This window comes from Choloepus didactylus, chromosome 1 (assembly GCF_015220235.1).
Source record: "Choloepus didactylus isolate mChoDid1 chromosome 1, mChoDid1.pri, whole genome shotgun sequence".
Taxonomy (NCBI): Eukaryota; Metazoa; Chordata; class Mammalia; order Pilosa; family Megalonychidae; genus Choloepus; species Choloepus didactylus.
Window position 1 is genome coordinate 134,618,695 of NC_051307.1, and position 14,907 is coordinate 134,633,601.

At 35.5% G+C, this 14,907-nt stretch overlaps 1 protein-coding gene across 4 annotated transcripts in view; it reads left to right on the forward strand.

Moving 5' to 3' along the window:
• Positions 1-12,362, forward strand: part of IFT80 (intraflagellar transport 80) — a 213,833-nt gene extending 201,471 nt beyond the window's left edge. For 3 of the 4 annotated variants that reach the window (XM_037841715.1, XM_037841695.1, XM_037841704.1), the window contains exons 19-20: positions 1,515-1,638; positions 11,468-12,362. In XM_037841715.1, coding sequence (XP_037697643.1) covers positions 1,515-1,638; positions 11,468-11,575 — 232 coding nt within the window. In that variant the 3' untranslated portion in view covers positions 11,576-12,362. Of the gene's footprint in view, positions 1-1,514; positions 1,639-1,963; positions 3,481-11,467 lie in introns of those variants that run through there. The other variant, XM_037841725.1, reaches the window with a different exon arrangement.
• Positions 12,363-14,907: the final 2,545 nt, after the last annotated feature.

Sequence of the window (14,907 nt, forward strand, 5' to 3'; positions counted from 1 at the left end):
CTAATTTTGACATTACTGTTTGTGTTATACATTACTTACATTCATAATTTTTAAACAAATTTTATTTGTTTAAATGGAAAGGGCGTTTATATTTGAGAAGCTTAGGTCTTTAATGTCTCTCTCAATTGCAATTTGCTTACAATATACATAGCATATCTAAAATATTTTTTAAACTATTTCATATAGAAAACCAAAGCATCCTAAGAATAAACCAGATTTTCCTACTGAAGAATCACAAGTTGCAAAAATCTAGTTATGGGTTAATGTATCCTCTTGTCTAAAACAACAGATTTATCATAGTTGACTCTGATAAATCAAGACTGGAATATTTAGAAGTCATATGTCGTATTAGAAATTGAGAAAATTTGAGAAATAATCTACTTTGACTATTATGAGGACCATTTCCCACACCTTAAAACAAGATGACAGTGACCAGCATAGGAGAAATGACACCACTGGGGAAAGGTCCTTACTCAACTAACATGAGTTATAAGCAGGATTGCAGTGGATCAGACACTATCCCAGACCTATATACTGAAAGTAAGCCTGGAATTCAAGATTAATTATTTCATTTCCCTTCCAATTATCATCATTCTATAGATTTTGTGTCTTTAGTGTTGTACCACTGATTCCAGCTATTTATTTAGTTCTTGTTTACTATTTAAATAAAATATTACTTTAAAAATAACTTAGCTACATAGATAAATAGATAACTGATTGGAATATAAAATTTAAATGTCTACTAAATGCAAAAGGCATCTTGTAGATTTTTATTTACCTCAAATTGTTATTTTCATAAAGTTTTTAATTTGCTGTAGTAATAATTTGAGGATATCAGGTTTTGATTCTAGTTAGTTGAATTTTGAACAGAATGAATTCCTTATAGACTTGTAAGAATAGTCAATATAGTTGAACTGCTTACCTTGGGGGAAGTACATTTACTTGAATTATATTACAATTTTCAAAAAATTTTTTCAGTGAAATTTACCATCCATGTATTCTATAGTCCTCACCAGAGATAAATGAAACCAGATCCCTTTAGTAAATGTATAGTCTAGTGGGAAAGACAGACTCATAAATAATAATTTATGATTATATATTAGTATAATCAATATATATACTATATTAATATAGTATATTGTGTATTAATATAATTTATGATTATATGTTATATGATTATATAGCAATTATTTGATAATAAATAAATAAATTAAATACTTGTAATATGCTGTAAGTAGGGCTGTAATAGTAATATGTATAAAATTCTATGGAGTACAGATAAGATAATGGTCATTTATTTTTGTGAGAGGAGGTCAAGGAGAAGATGTCATTTTGATCTAGGCTTTGGAGAATCAATAGTAGTTTTCAAATAAGGTAAGAAATGGCACTCCATATTGAGGGATGAGTGGAGGGAATAACTTAGACCATACTTCCCACCTCCTCGCCCCAAAACTCTACTGCCCATATGGATGGACACAAGCAGTGCTGATAATCTGTTTTATTTCTCATTATAGGGCACTTGAATTGGCTGTAAAATATAAAACACATGTTGATACAGTTCTTGCTTATCGTCAAAAGTTTTTGGAGACATTTGGTAAACAGGAAACTAACAAACGATTCTTGCAGTATGCTGAAGGTGTAAGTATTATATAGTATTTTTAAACCAGAGATATGCTTTATAAATACATATAATATTCATCTTAATAAGAGAAAATTAGAATAATTCATACCAGACTATGAAAGAATTACTTTTGCCTTATGATATTGTTGTCTTACGTTGACTGTATGATTACAGTAACTAATTTTTTTCTGGCATCTTGCGGCTGTGTTATGACGAACCCCAGTCTGTTTTCATATTATTCAATTTGTATTAAGGTTTGGGTCCTAACTGATATTTATAGGTAAATAATATAGATAATAATGGGATAAAGTCTTCTAATTCCTGAATTTTTACTTCCATCAGCTATCCCTTTTTCTCCAGGGGAAATATGTAAACATAGCACTGGCCAGAAAATGGATACTTTGTATTATGGATTAATTTTGCCACCCCCTCCCAAAAGATACTGAAGTCTTAATTCCCAGTACCTCAGAATGTGACCATATTTGGAGATAGGATCTTTGCAGATGGAAATACTTTCATTAGATGAGGTCATACTGGAGTGAGATGGGCCCCTGATGACTGTGCCATTATAAGGAGAAGAGAGGGGAGAATGCCATGTGACAATGGAGAAAGCTATGGTTGCAAGCCAAGGAACATCAAAGGTTACCAACAAACATCAGAAGGTAGAAAAGGCAAGAAAGGATTCTCTCCTATAGGTTTCATTCGGAGCATCATCCTTCCAACACCTTGATTTTGGACTTCTGGCCTTCAAAACTGTGAAACAATAAATTTCTGTTGTTTTAAGCAACACAGTTTGTGTTAATTTGTTATGGCAGCCCTAGGAAATGAATACAGTTTTGGTCACCAGGAAGTGGGATGCTGCTGTAACAAATACTTAAAAATGTGGAAGTGGCTTGGGAATTGGGTAATGGATAGGAGGCTGGAAGAATTTTGAGGAATATGATAGTAAAAGCCTAGAATGCCTTGAAAAGATTGCCAGAACTGATGATAAAGTGATTCTGATGAGAGCTCAGAAAGAAGTGAGGAGAGCTGTAGAAAAAGCTTCTATCATCTTAGAGAATATATAGGTCATCATGAACAGAATGTTACTAGGGATACGAATGTTAAATGTACCTTTGGTGGCTTCAGACAGAAATTAGGAACACTGGAGGAAAAGTGATCCTTGTTATGAAATGGCAGAGAACTTGGCTGAATTGTGAATTGTTTTCTGTTTGGTGAAAAGCAGAACTTGTAAACAATGAACTTGGATATTTAGTTAAAGAGATTCCAAGCCAAATGCAGAAGATGTGGCCTGGTTTCTCCTTACTGCTTGTAGTAAAATGCAAGAGAAAAGAGATAAATTGAGGAAGGGACTGCTAAGCAAAAAAGGAAACTAATATACTTTGGAACTTGGTAGAATTTTGGGTAACTAGGTTGCACCTTGAGGAGACACCTAGCATAGGTATACTTCATTGGCTAGAACCCAAGAAGGCTAATCCTTTGCCTCCCAAACTCCTACCAGAATCTTAGACTTTATCACTCCAATTAGAAGCAAGTCATTCCAGTGCATTTCAGCCCATAAGGAGACCAAAAGAGTTTGGCCCAGTGTCTAGAGCAGAACTGATTTTGGCTACCTTCCCTGATCCTTCTAGGCTCAGACAATAGGACTAGAACTCAATTCTCTGCTTAGATCTAGATTCAAGAGGCTAGACTCCAAGAGTTGTGGTCTCATGTTATGGCAGACCTTGGTCCTAGGTCTGTGAACCATTTGGTTTCCTTAGCCTTTTATTCATTCATTTATTTAAAAAAATATATCTTTGAGTGTTCACTTTGGGCCAGGCATCATGCTAGGTACTTGGATGAACCAGATATGGCCTCTGTCTTTGTGGAGCTTATAGACTATTTGGGATTATTCCTCTCTGGGTGTAAAATGGAATGCTCTGATTCATCTTTGAGGCAGGGTAGATTAGAGGAGCCTTGGGGAGAAAAGAGAAGGTAGGGAAAAAGTATCTGTAATTCCTGCTAAAACCAACATTATTCACTTTATATTTAACCTGATTATTAAGTGTCTTGGCATAGGTCTATTCATATCTATTCTGTTTGGGGTATGCTGTGCTTCTTGGATCTATAATTTTATGTCTTTCATAAGAGATGGGAAATTTTCATTTATTATTTCCTCTATTATTGCTTTTGCCCCTTTTCCCTTCTCTTCTCCTTCTGGGACACCTATAACACGTGCATTCATGCATTTCATGTTGTCATTCAGTTCCCTGAGATGTTGCTCATATTTCTCCATTCTCTTCCCTATCTGTTCTTTTGTGTGTAGGATTTCAAGTATCTTGTTCTCCAGTTCCTCAGTTTTTTCTTCTGCCTCTTGAGATCTGCTGTGGTATGTCTCCATTGTGTTTTTCATCTCTTGTGTTGTGCCTTTCATTTCCATAGATCCTGCCAGTTGTTTTGTCAAACTTTCAATTTCTACCTTATGTTTGTCCAGTGTTTTCTTTATATCCTTCATCTCTTTTGTTATATCTTCCCTGAACTTGTTGATTTGGTTTTTGATTTGATTTAGCATATTTCTTTGAAAATCTTTAATAGATTGTTTCATTAAAGCAAAACAATATCTGAACTGTATCTTGATTGAGGTGTAAGTTTATTCCTTTGACTGGGCCATAGCTTCATTTTTCCTAGTATAGATTGTAGTTTTCTGTTGCCTGGGCATCTGGTTTCCTTGGTTACCCCAGTCGGATTTTCCCAGACCAGAACGGGTTCAGGTCTCAGAATGGGGTTATATTCAGACTTTCCTGTGAGGTCTGTAGTCACTATGCTTTTCCTAACCTGCCCAGCATGTGGCGCCTGTCAGCCTGTCACTCCCAACTGGTGTAAGATATCCCCTTCAGTTTCTGTTTTGGCTGTTTCCCTCCAGGCTCTGGGGTCTGGTTCTGAAGGGAAAGCTGGGCCCCACCTCCTTACTCTTAGGGAAGATACACCCCCTAGGGAGTTATCATCTGTATTTGAATTGACTTTCTGACTCTGTTCTCTCCACCTCTGTCTGGGTTGGAGCCCGGCAAACTGAAAATGGCTGAGGTTCTCTCCACTGAAAATGGTTGCAGCTCTCTCCTCTGAGCCCCTCAGGTTGTGAGAGAGAAAAAGGGACAGAAAGTCCCCTTTTAGAGCCAGTACGCAGCCCCCCAGTTTCACTCATCAGCTAGGGGTAACACCTGGTCTTCTGGGCTCCCCCTCCCGGGACCAGTGAGTTTTCTGGTTCTTTAAGGTCAGTTGTCACTAAAAGCCTCTGTCTGCTTGTTGGGGGTTTATAGCTTGTATTCAGCAGTCCACATTTGTTAATTAAAACCCAGTTGGAGCTTGGTTGAGCTATATTCACTTGCTGGGAGAGTGCTGCTCTCTACCACAGTGAGGTTTAGCAGCTAAGCCTGCCATGAGGGGACGGGGCTCCCAGCACAGTTACGCAGTTGTTACTTACAGATTTTATGCTGCAATCTCAGGCATTCCTCCCAATCCAGGTTTGTGTATGATATGTGGACAGTTACAGTTGTCCACCAGCAGTTATTCCAAATTATTTACTAGTTGTTCCTGGTTGTTCATTAGTTGTTCCAGGGGACTAACTAAATTCCATTCCTCTCTATGCCACCATCTTGCCATCCTTGATCACAGCTTCTTAAGAGGCATCTCCACTTTATATTTAGAATACTGAGTATCATGCGCTACATCTTTGAACCTTAGAACAGTTTTCAGGATAATGAGGACTTTGGGGCTATTCTTGGAGTTTAGCAATGCAAGTTCAACATCTGAATCCAGGATAGCCACAAACTGTGGGTTTCTTGGTAGGAAGAAGACATATTTTATAGATGCTCTACAACTTTTTTTGTTTTCATTAGGCACCTGTTAGTAGTGAAGCGAATTCTCTGGGCATATAGGTTAGGAGGGCTTGGTCTACTCCTAGGACAAAGTCATGAGTCCTAGGACCTTGGAAGCTTCACCCTAGCTCATGGAGTGTGACCACAGCCAACAGCAACTGCAGTGCTAAGCAGCCTAGAGAATCACTAAATCACCTGATCTTTTTGTCACAGTTTTGAAAATATGGCCATACATTAAAACCGAGCACCTTCCTTAAATTTCCTTTTTTTGTATAATTTTTAAGCCTAGTAATGCTATTCTGCTTCCTCCTCATCTTCATTGTTATCAGTATGTTTTCAGTATTTTCACATTAGGTCTTTTCAGAACATAGAAAATATAGTCCTTACCATTAATGAAATTATATTTTAGATAGCAAAAACTTAAGAACTTAATCTTAATATATATAATTGTTCCAAAAATTTAATACTTCAATCACAAGATTGAAGTGGATAACCAGAGCAACATGGCTTCTTTAGGTATTTTGTTTTCTTTTCATCCTTAAACTATATATAGGTTACTTAGACTCCCTATGGTCTATGTTCTAGTTTCTTACTTTTTCTTTTTCAAAAATATTATTTAGCAGTTAACTAAAAGTCATAAAGCAGTGTTTTAAGATAAAAATTATTTTTGACTTAAAAATTCTCTACTATTGAGATAAAATTAACTTTAGGGAAACAGCCTTTGGGAATTATTTGCACCACATGTTGGTCTTCCAGTTTCTTGTAGGTCTTTAATCAAATCATAATCTGTCATTCATACATATTATCTTTGCAAAAAATGTGACTATATAAACTCTATTTCAGAATTGAACATGGAGTGGAAAAAGATCATTTAAAAATAACACTGAAAAATTTATTCTAGATCTCTGCTTAATTCTAGTGGTCTCCCAATACATAAAAGTTTTTAAGTGCCTCTCATGTGAATGGGATCCACCAATTATAAGGAAACAAGTGAAAAGTTTGCTATACATTCATGTTTATGAGCTCTTAAATGTTATTTGGGCATGTCTGAGAATACCGTTACTTACAGTGATTTTAACAGGCCTGAAGTTGTGTTCAGTAAATATTTTGCATAATTAATAAATTGTGTTAGACAAATAAATCTACTTGAGGAATACATTCAATCTACTGAATACATTTTCTGTGCAACAAGAAAAGTAGAAGAGCCAGAAAATATTTAAAACATTATAGTAGGAAAAAGAAAAAAGAGTGAAAAAAATCAGGCTCATAAGAGGAATTTCAGAAAGCATAGACTTTTGAAAAAGATCCAGAAGGGTCAATACTCTCGTTAGGATAGAGACTTTATGCATAGCTACCACCCAAACTGCCTTGCAGGTTTTATTGCCTTATAACCTTCCAGAGACCTGAGAGACAAAACCCAGAAGAGAAAATAGTGAGGGATTATTAGGTAATAGCTCATTTGCCAGATAATTAGTTACCTTTTGTTCATTAATCATTAATTAAGTGCCTTCTATGGACAACATACTCTCCTTGTTGCTTGGGCTATAATAATAAACATGATAGACAGTGACCCTGGCCTCATGAAATGAAAATTCAAATGGAAGAGACAGAATTAATTATACAATTGGTTGTTTAATTTCAATTGTGATATGTACCTTGAAAGAAGTATACAGGGTGCAGTGAGACTTTATGAATGGGGAACTGAGAAGGCATCAAAGACTTATCTAAGCAAAGCAAATGATATTTGAGCTGAGCTCTGAAAGATGGATGGTAGAAGTTGATTGGGGTTGGGGCTTGAAGGAGGAGATGGGCATGTTCCAGGCGGAGGTAAGGCTCTGAAGTGGGAAAGAATATGAGCAAAAATGAGATTGACTTGAGTGTTTCACAGAGAAAACCAAGGATATTGGAATTCATCCTAAGACTAATGGGAAGCCATTGAAAGAAAGTAATGAGGTCAATTTTCCCTTTTAAAATCCTAATTCCTAAAGGTTAAATAGAAACTTAAAAATTTCCTTAATTTATCTAGAGTAGGATTTTCTCAATCAGTTAAATGATACGATACTAAGAGCAAATGCATGGGGTCTTGAAAGAATGGGCAGGAGTCCTGAATAACAGCTCCAGGTCCTGGGCCAGTAGTGGTTTGAATACTGGTTGGGACCAGACATTGAATTGTCTTAATACCATGTTAAGAGAGTAGACCCCATGATGAAGGCAATGAGAAAACTTGGAGGTTTGTAATCAAGCGAATGACTTGAAAGATAACTTTTGATGTGAAGGATGGGTTAGAGGGGAGGGTGGTAACTAGGAAACCATTTAGGAGGTTACTGTGTTAGTCCCAACAGGAGATGGAGAGGGGGAATGGAGAGGATAAGACTAAAGTAAGAGAAAAATTAGCAGTAAAATCAAGAGAACATTGTGATTGGGGTGGGAGGATGAGGTGGTGCGGCAAGGAAGGCATTTGAAAATGACTTAAGCGTTACCAGCTTGGACAACCAGTAGATGGGGATGCCATTAATCTAGATAAAGAATACATGAAAATATACACATTTTGGACCTTTTGAGTCTGAAGTACCTATGGGATATTCAGGTAGAGATATCTAGTAGGCAATTGCAAATTTAATTGTGACCAAAGACTGTCCATAAAGGAGAACTCAGGGCTACATCAATATATTTGAAGTCGTGACCTAGGCAGAGTTGAAGCTCTGTGAGGGAGTTAATGAGATTTCCCAGGGAAAGAATGAGAAGCCTATGGTTGGAACCCTGGTGAATACCAACAGTTAAGAGGCTGTCTAGGAGAAAGATAAGGAAAAAAAGAAAAGGCTGAGAAAGAACATTTAGAAAGGAGAGCAGAAACCAGAAGAAAGGGGTATTATACAATCTGAGAGTTTTCAAACAGTGGTCAGCAAGGTCCCGGGAATGCTGCAGTCTCAGGGCCTTGTTCCTCCCTCTGCTGGCATGCTCTTCCCCAGATATCCACAAGGGCTCACTCCCTCATCTCCTTCAGGTCTTAACATTCTTTCAGGGAAGCCTTCTCTGATTACCCTATTTGAAATACACCCACCCCACTCCACCCCTGGCATTCACTGCCCCCCTTGCCTGTTTCAGAAACCCTTGCAACTTCTGACATGCTAGGTATGTTTTTGTTTTGATTATTATCTGTTTCTTCCATTACTATCTGTCTTTGTTTATCATCTCTTTATGAAGACAGTGATTTTTAGCTTTTTGTTCACTGCTAAATACTTGGCACCTAAAACAATCCTTGGCATATAGTAAGCACTAAATATTTATTGAATGAGTAATTGAATCATACAGAGAAGGCATATAGGATGAGGACTGAAAGCATTTGACAGTAGCATCAAAAAGTTTCTGAAATGTAGTGGGAACACAGTCGTATTTCAGTGGTTTGAGGAGAGAATAGGAGTCAAGAATTAGAAGGAAAATGCAAGTGGTTGCTTGCAGAGAGATAGAATAGAGAGGTAAGGATGATGAGGAGTCAGTACACAGAAGGAAATTGAATTGTAAGTAATAATTGACTCCTAGAGGAGTCGAAGAAGATGGGATCAGGGACATATGTCTAGAGGGAGCCTGAGACAGAAAGGAAAGAAAAAGAAAGGATACAGCTATAGGTAAGTTTGTGAGTGAAAGGAAGAAAAATTAAGTGAATTCATGCCTGATGACAGCTATAGTCTCTGTAAAGTAGGAAGTTGATTTTCAACTCAGAGTGACAGAGATGGAGTAGAGAGCAGTTTGCTTTGATTTTGAAATTACTTCTACATCAGTAAAAAGAGTTGAGTAGGGACTAGAATAATAAGTGCCAAATAGTATCGACACTTCTTACAATAGAAAAGGATGAGTAAATGTCATGTGACAGCTGTCATGAAAACATCCTTCTTATCTAAAACTACTATTCAAAATACTCTAATCCAAGGACTAAATTATCAGTAGATCACTGTTGTAAACCTGGTAATGCCAACATGAAAATGAAGCATTTATTTTCAGTAGGATAGCTATCAACTGACACCCTCATTTGTGTTATAACAGGTAACTGATATTATCAATTTACTTGATGGACTTCTGGTGCAACATAGAGCAACAATTGTTCAGTATACCATCAATATATAGTTTTATTATTAAGATTGATTCAAGAAACATACGTAAGTCAATTTAGGGCTGAAAGCAGGCCAAGGCATTCATCAAGTTTCATCTTCCTCTTTGCAAATGTTTTGTTAGACGTGGAAATGAATGTTTACAATTCTAAAAATACCAAGTTCTGGCTTGATTGAAAAATGAATCTTTCAAATGACCTCATATTTGTTCTACCTTTCAGTAAGTTGTCACTTGCATCTCAGCACATAAATTCATCTTACCCAAGTAATAGAAATTCTAATTTGTCTATTCTATATATTATAGAATAGTATGTGGAAATACTTTTTGTTTGTTTGTTTTTGTTTAAAAAAGCTGACCAGAATTATCCACAATAAATCAATTGACAGAAATTTAGATTTAGGATATTGAAATAAAAGGGAACCAAATATTTAATTCTACCAACTTGCAACACAAAACTAAAGAGGCATGAACTCCCATTAAGGTTAAATTAAGTTCTCTGTTACTTAAGATAAATCCATTTGAGTTGCAAGTGGACCCTCCATCTTAGTTCAAGCTACTTATTTCACTTAACTCCCTTACATGGAGGTGAAAACCTGTTTACTTTTGATTCAGTCTCAGGAGCCAGAATTCTATTTCATAGAGTTAGTAAGAGTGAGTTTAATCCAGGACCCAATATTTCCCATGCCTAGCTTCAGAAAGGACACAAATGTTAAAATTAGTGATCTCCATTTTTTTTAAAGCAGTTGAAAATTTTTTCCTGAAGAAATTGTTCATAGAATCCAAAGGCAGAGTCCATCCTTTTTTTAAAAATTCATTTTTATTGAGATATATTCACATACCATACAGTCATCTATGGTGTACAATCAGCTGTTCACAGTACCATCATACGGTTCTGCATTCATCACCCAAATCTATTTTTGAACATTTTCCTTACACCAGAAAGAATAAAAAACAGAAGTAATAGAGAACACCCAAATCATCCCCCCCCATCCCACCCTATTTTTCATTTAGTTTTTGTCCCTATTTTTCTATTCATCCATCCATACATTGGATAAACGGAGTGTGATCCACAAGGTTTTCACAATCATACTGTCCCCCCTTGTAAGCCACATAGTTATACAATCGTAGTCCAGTCTTAATATCAAGAATTAGTTTAATCTAGAATCCAATCATTAGGATTGATGGGAGAAGCAGAGCTGGCCTAGGACTGGGGAGTGGGAGGTGGGGTGGGGGTGGGGTATCTGCATCATGGATTGAAGGGAAGCAAACAGATAAAAATATCACTTTTTAATTATTCTTTTTATCCATCTCCCAGTCTTGCTTTTACACTGCTTCCTTTAATATCTTTCCACCATGGTCTTAACAACCACTATGTTTTTGCAAAGAGCTGTTGCTCAGGGGAAGCAAATGTTCCTCGTTCTCTCCCCATAGCTAGTCTTCTAATGGAAACTTCAATATATAAGATGTGTAGATCTGGCCTGATTGAAACATGGCTTGGTGGTCAGGGCCCTGTCCATTTTTCCTTTTTTGGAAGAGAGGAGTCCACCTTCTTCCCCTGTCCTGGAGGCACTTGTGAATCTTAAATCTCCTTGGGACTGTTTAATGTGCCTTTTATAAGTAGCTACACACAGATTTGCTCTTTTGAATTTCAGTGAGAGTCTTTGCTTTTTATTGTGATAATTGTTCTATTTGGTATTATTCTTAAAGTTACTTCATGTCTTTTGAGCATTGTTTCTTCTTTATTAATCTACTGTTCTATTATGCCCTCTTTTTCTCTGATGTTTTGGAAGTCATACATTCTATTTTTGTTTATTCTTGGTTATTTTGGATGAATCAAAAATGTTTTACACAATATAAACATATGTCTTCTTTTCTTCAATTGCAGCTACAAATAGATTGGGAGAAAATCAAAGCAAAAATCGAGATGGAAATTGCTAAAGAACGAGAGAGATCAAGCAGCCAGTCTAGCAAGAGTATAGGTATAAAGCATTAAGTGATATGCTTACATTTAAGAAGTTTCACCTTTTGAAACTAATTCTGATTAAGCAAGGATAAGCATGTTTTAGTTGCTAAAGAAAAAGGCAGAATCTTTAAATATAAGCTCTTGCTGTATTTTTAATACCAAAAGTGTACTCCAAAGGAGTAAGCCCAAAATAATTGATGTAATTCCATCTTTCATATTTTCTAGTTCAATAATTAGCAAAATAGCAAAATATTTTTATGATATACCTATGTGGTATTGTGTACATTCCATTTTTTTCTGCCCATTATTTTATCCCTGCATCTTCAGTAGGAAGAAATATTAATGCTGGTAATAAAACATTGGACTCTGAAAAAGTATATGTTTTGATTAATTTCTATTTGACCTCTAAATTGTATAATGCACCAAACATTTATTTTACAACAAAAATAAAAGATGGATTTGTGAAAATGTGTAACAATATTGGTAAAAATGTTAAAATTTTTCTTTTAATTTCAAGGAATTTTATACTAATATTCAATTTCATAGACTATGAACCAGTGAACAATGCTCAAAATTCCCAAAACTGGCCGTTTTGAGATAATTATACCGTAAGTGCATGAGAACTGTGATCAAATATTATTTTCACAATTATGTCAAGGCAAAATAGTAAATGCTTGCAGTCTGTCACTGTTCCTGGTTTGCTAATGCTGCTGGAATGCAAAACACCAGAAATGGATTGGCTTTTATAAAAGGGGGTTTATTTGGTTACACAGTTACAGTCTGAAGGCCATGAAGTGTCCAAGGTAAGGCATCAACAACAGGGTACTTTCACTGAAGGATGGCCATTGGCATCCGGAAAACCTCTGTTAGCTGGGAAGGCACGTGGCTGGCATCCACTTGCTCCCAGGTAGCATTTCAAAATGGCGTTCTCCAAAATGTTTCTCTTAGGGTGTTTTGTCCTCTCTTAGCTGCAATTCTCCTTCTGTTTGTCAGTTCTTTTATATGGCTCCAGTGATTTAATTCAGACCCACCCTGAATGGATGGGGTTACACCTGCATGGAAATTATCCAGTCAAGGGTTTTGCTCACAGTTGACTGAGTCACGTCTCCATGGAAACAATCAGTAGGTTCCAATCTAGTCAACATTAATATGTCTGCCCCCACAAGATTGCATCAAAGAACATGGCTTTTTGGGGAACATAATACATCCAAACCAGCACAGTCACAAGTCAAGTTAAATGAATTCAAATGTGCTTTAATAGTGTTTAAAATGTAATGAAATATGCCACTTTCCCAGTCACACTGAATGCAGTATTTATATGCACTTTTGTCTCATGTTCTACTGTAGGAGCTTCTTGGTGGTTTAACAGTAATAATTTTATACATTTTGGGAGGGTTTGATATAATTTAGTGCTTTTGTATGTATGTATATATAAATATTTTGTATATTTCATAAACATATCAAATAGAGAAGATTGTTTATCCAGAATGCCTAGGACCTGGATATCAAGATTAATATCAAGATTAATATTTCTTGAGTGTGATGATCCAAAAAAATTGTTTGGGCATGAGTGTGATATGTAACATGGAACATCAGGTATGGTAAGAAATAAAGCTTTAAAGCAAACATATTTTAGAAAATGGTTTGTTTTAATTAAAAACTGTGTATTGATTAAAGAATATCTTCAAATATCTGTCATTTTGTAAATATGGAAAATATATACCTTTCTGAAAATGAAATGTGACATAAATCCTGTTTAGATGTGAATTCCTCAAATACATTTTCATTGTTAACTCTTATACTGAAAAAATCAGAATTTACAATGTACACATTTTCTTTACAGTGGCTAAAAAAGATAAGTGGTAATAAAAAGAAGTAGATTTGTGTTTTTTACTAAGAAATCCTTGTTGATCTCAGATAGGATTGTGGCTAAAACATTTGCCACAATTTCTTTTAAGACTTTCTGCAGAAATCAAAGAGAATGTGATGCAGCAGCTCTTTTGCAAAGATTCATAATTATCTTCAGCCTATGTATCTTCAGTATCTCCTACACAGTGGTAAATGACCTTTTGGCAAGAAAATTTACGAGATTTTCACAACCTTATATAGCTTCTAACAAAGCCATGTTTTAATCTGCCTGCTTTACTCTGAAGCTCCCTGTGCTTACCTGGCTTAAGCTGCTGGACATCACTGTCTGGCCATTGGCAGCCCAGTAGACTGGTGTTCACCATACAACTGTGCATGATTTTTTTTAATGTAGTGCTTTCTAAAATATAATGACCTGTTTGAAACAGTAGAGCAATTCAATTATTCAGATGTTTCCAGTATTAACATTACCTACAACTCTCATCTACTCTAATAATTTTCTACTGTAAAGCAACTTTAGTATTAAATTTTTTAATTGGAGAAACACATTATAATTCTTTGTAACTGACTGTAACACGTTCTTTTTCTAGTAAGGTGAGTATAGTGTGGTTGGAAGGTTATCTCCATTTTGAGAGTATTATCATCAATAGAGAGTTTAAAACAACTCACTCCACTCCAAAAGTAATAAAATATCAAATTAAGGTGTATTTTCTTGTTTTCAAGTCAAGCAGACCTGTACCATAGAGACCACTGATTTAGCTAGTGACAAATAATGTTTACTGCTACAAAAAATTAATAAACTAGAGTTTTTGCAAGCCAAGACACTCCACATGTCTAACATTAAATGTTAGAAAGTAATCTCATAGAATAGAGATTGAGTAATCTTTATAATGTGCTGGAGGATTAAATTAGCATTTTTATATACCCACAATAGTAGAACCTATTGCTAGCTTTCCTGAGGTTTATTTTTTCTGCTTTTTGATATCCACCATTAACATATTATTAAAGTCTTTTTATTTTCTGTGTTTTTAAGGTAGGTACGAATATGTACAACCAAATCACAAAATGTAAGTTTTAAAAAGGATTATATCAGTAGGTTCAGGATTATAATGGATTTATCCTTGACTTAAAACAAAATACTAGATAGTACTTGTGATGAAACTAAAAAATTGAATCTTCTAGGTCTAGTAACATTAAATCAAAATTGTTAGAAAAGCAGTTACAGTAAAAATCTATAATGAAAAGCCAACTTTTTATACCACTTGTTTTTCCTGAATGAAATCTTTTTTCCTTATTCTTGGTGAGTACCTACACTTCAAGTAATAAAATTTGGTTATTAAAAAAGTCATTGAGCATCTACTGTGGCCTGGGCATTGTTCTAGGTGATAGAGATTAGTAGTAAGCAAAACAGAAATGTTCCTGTCTTCTTGTGAAGCTTATATTCTAATGGTGGGGAGAAAGACCACAGACAAATAATTTAAAAATATAATGCTTCA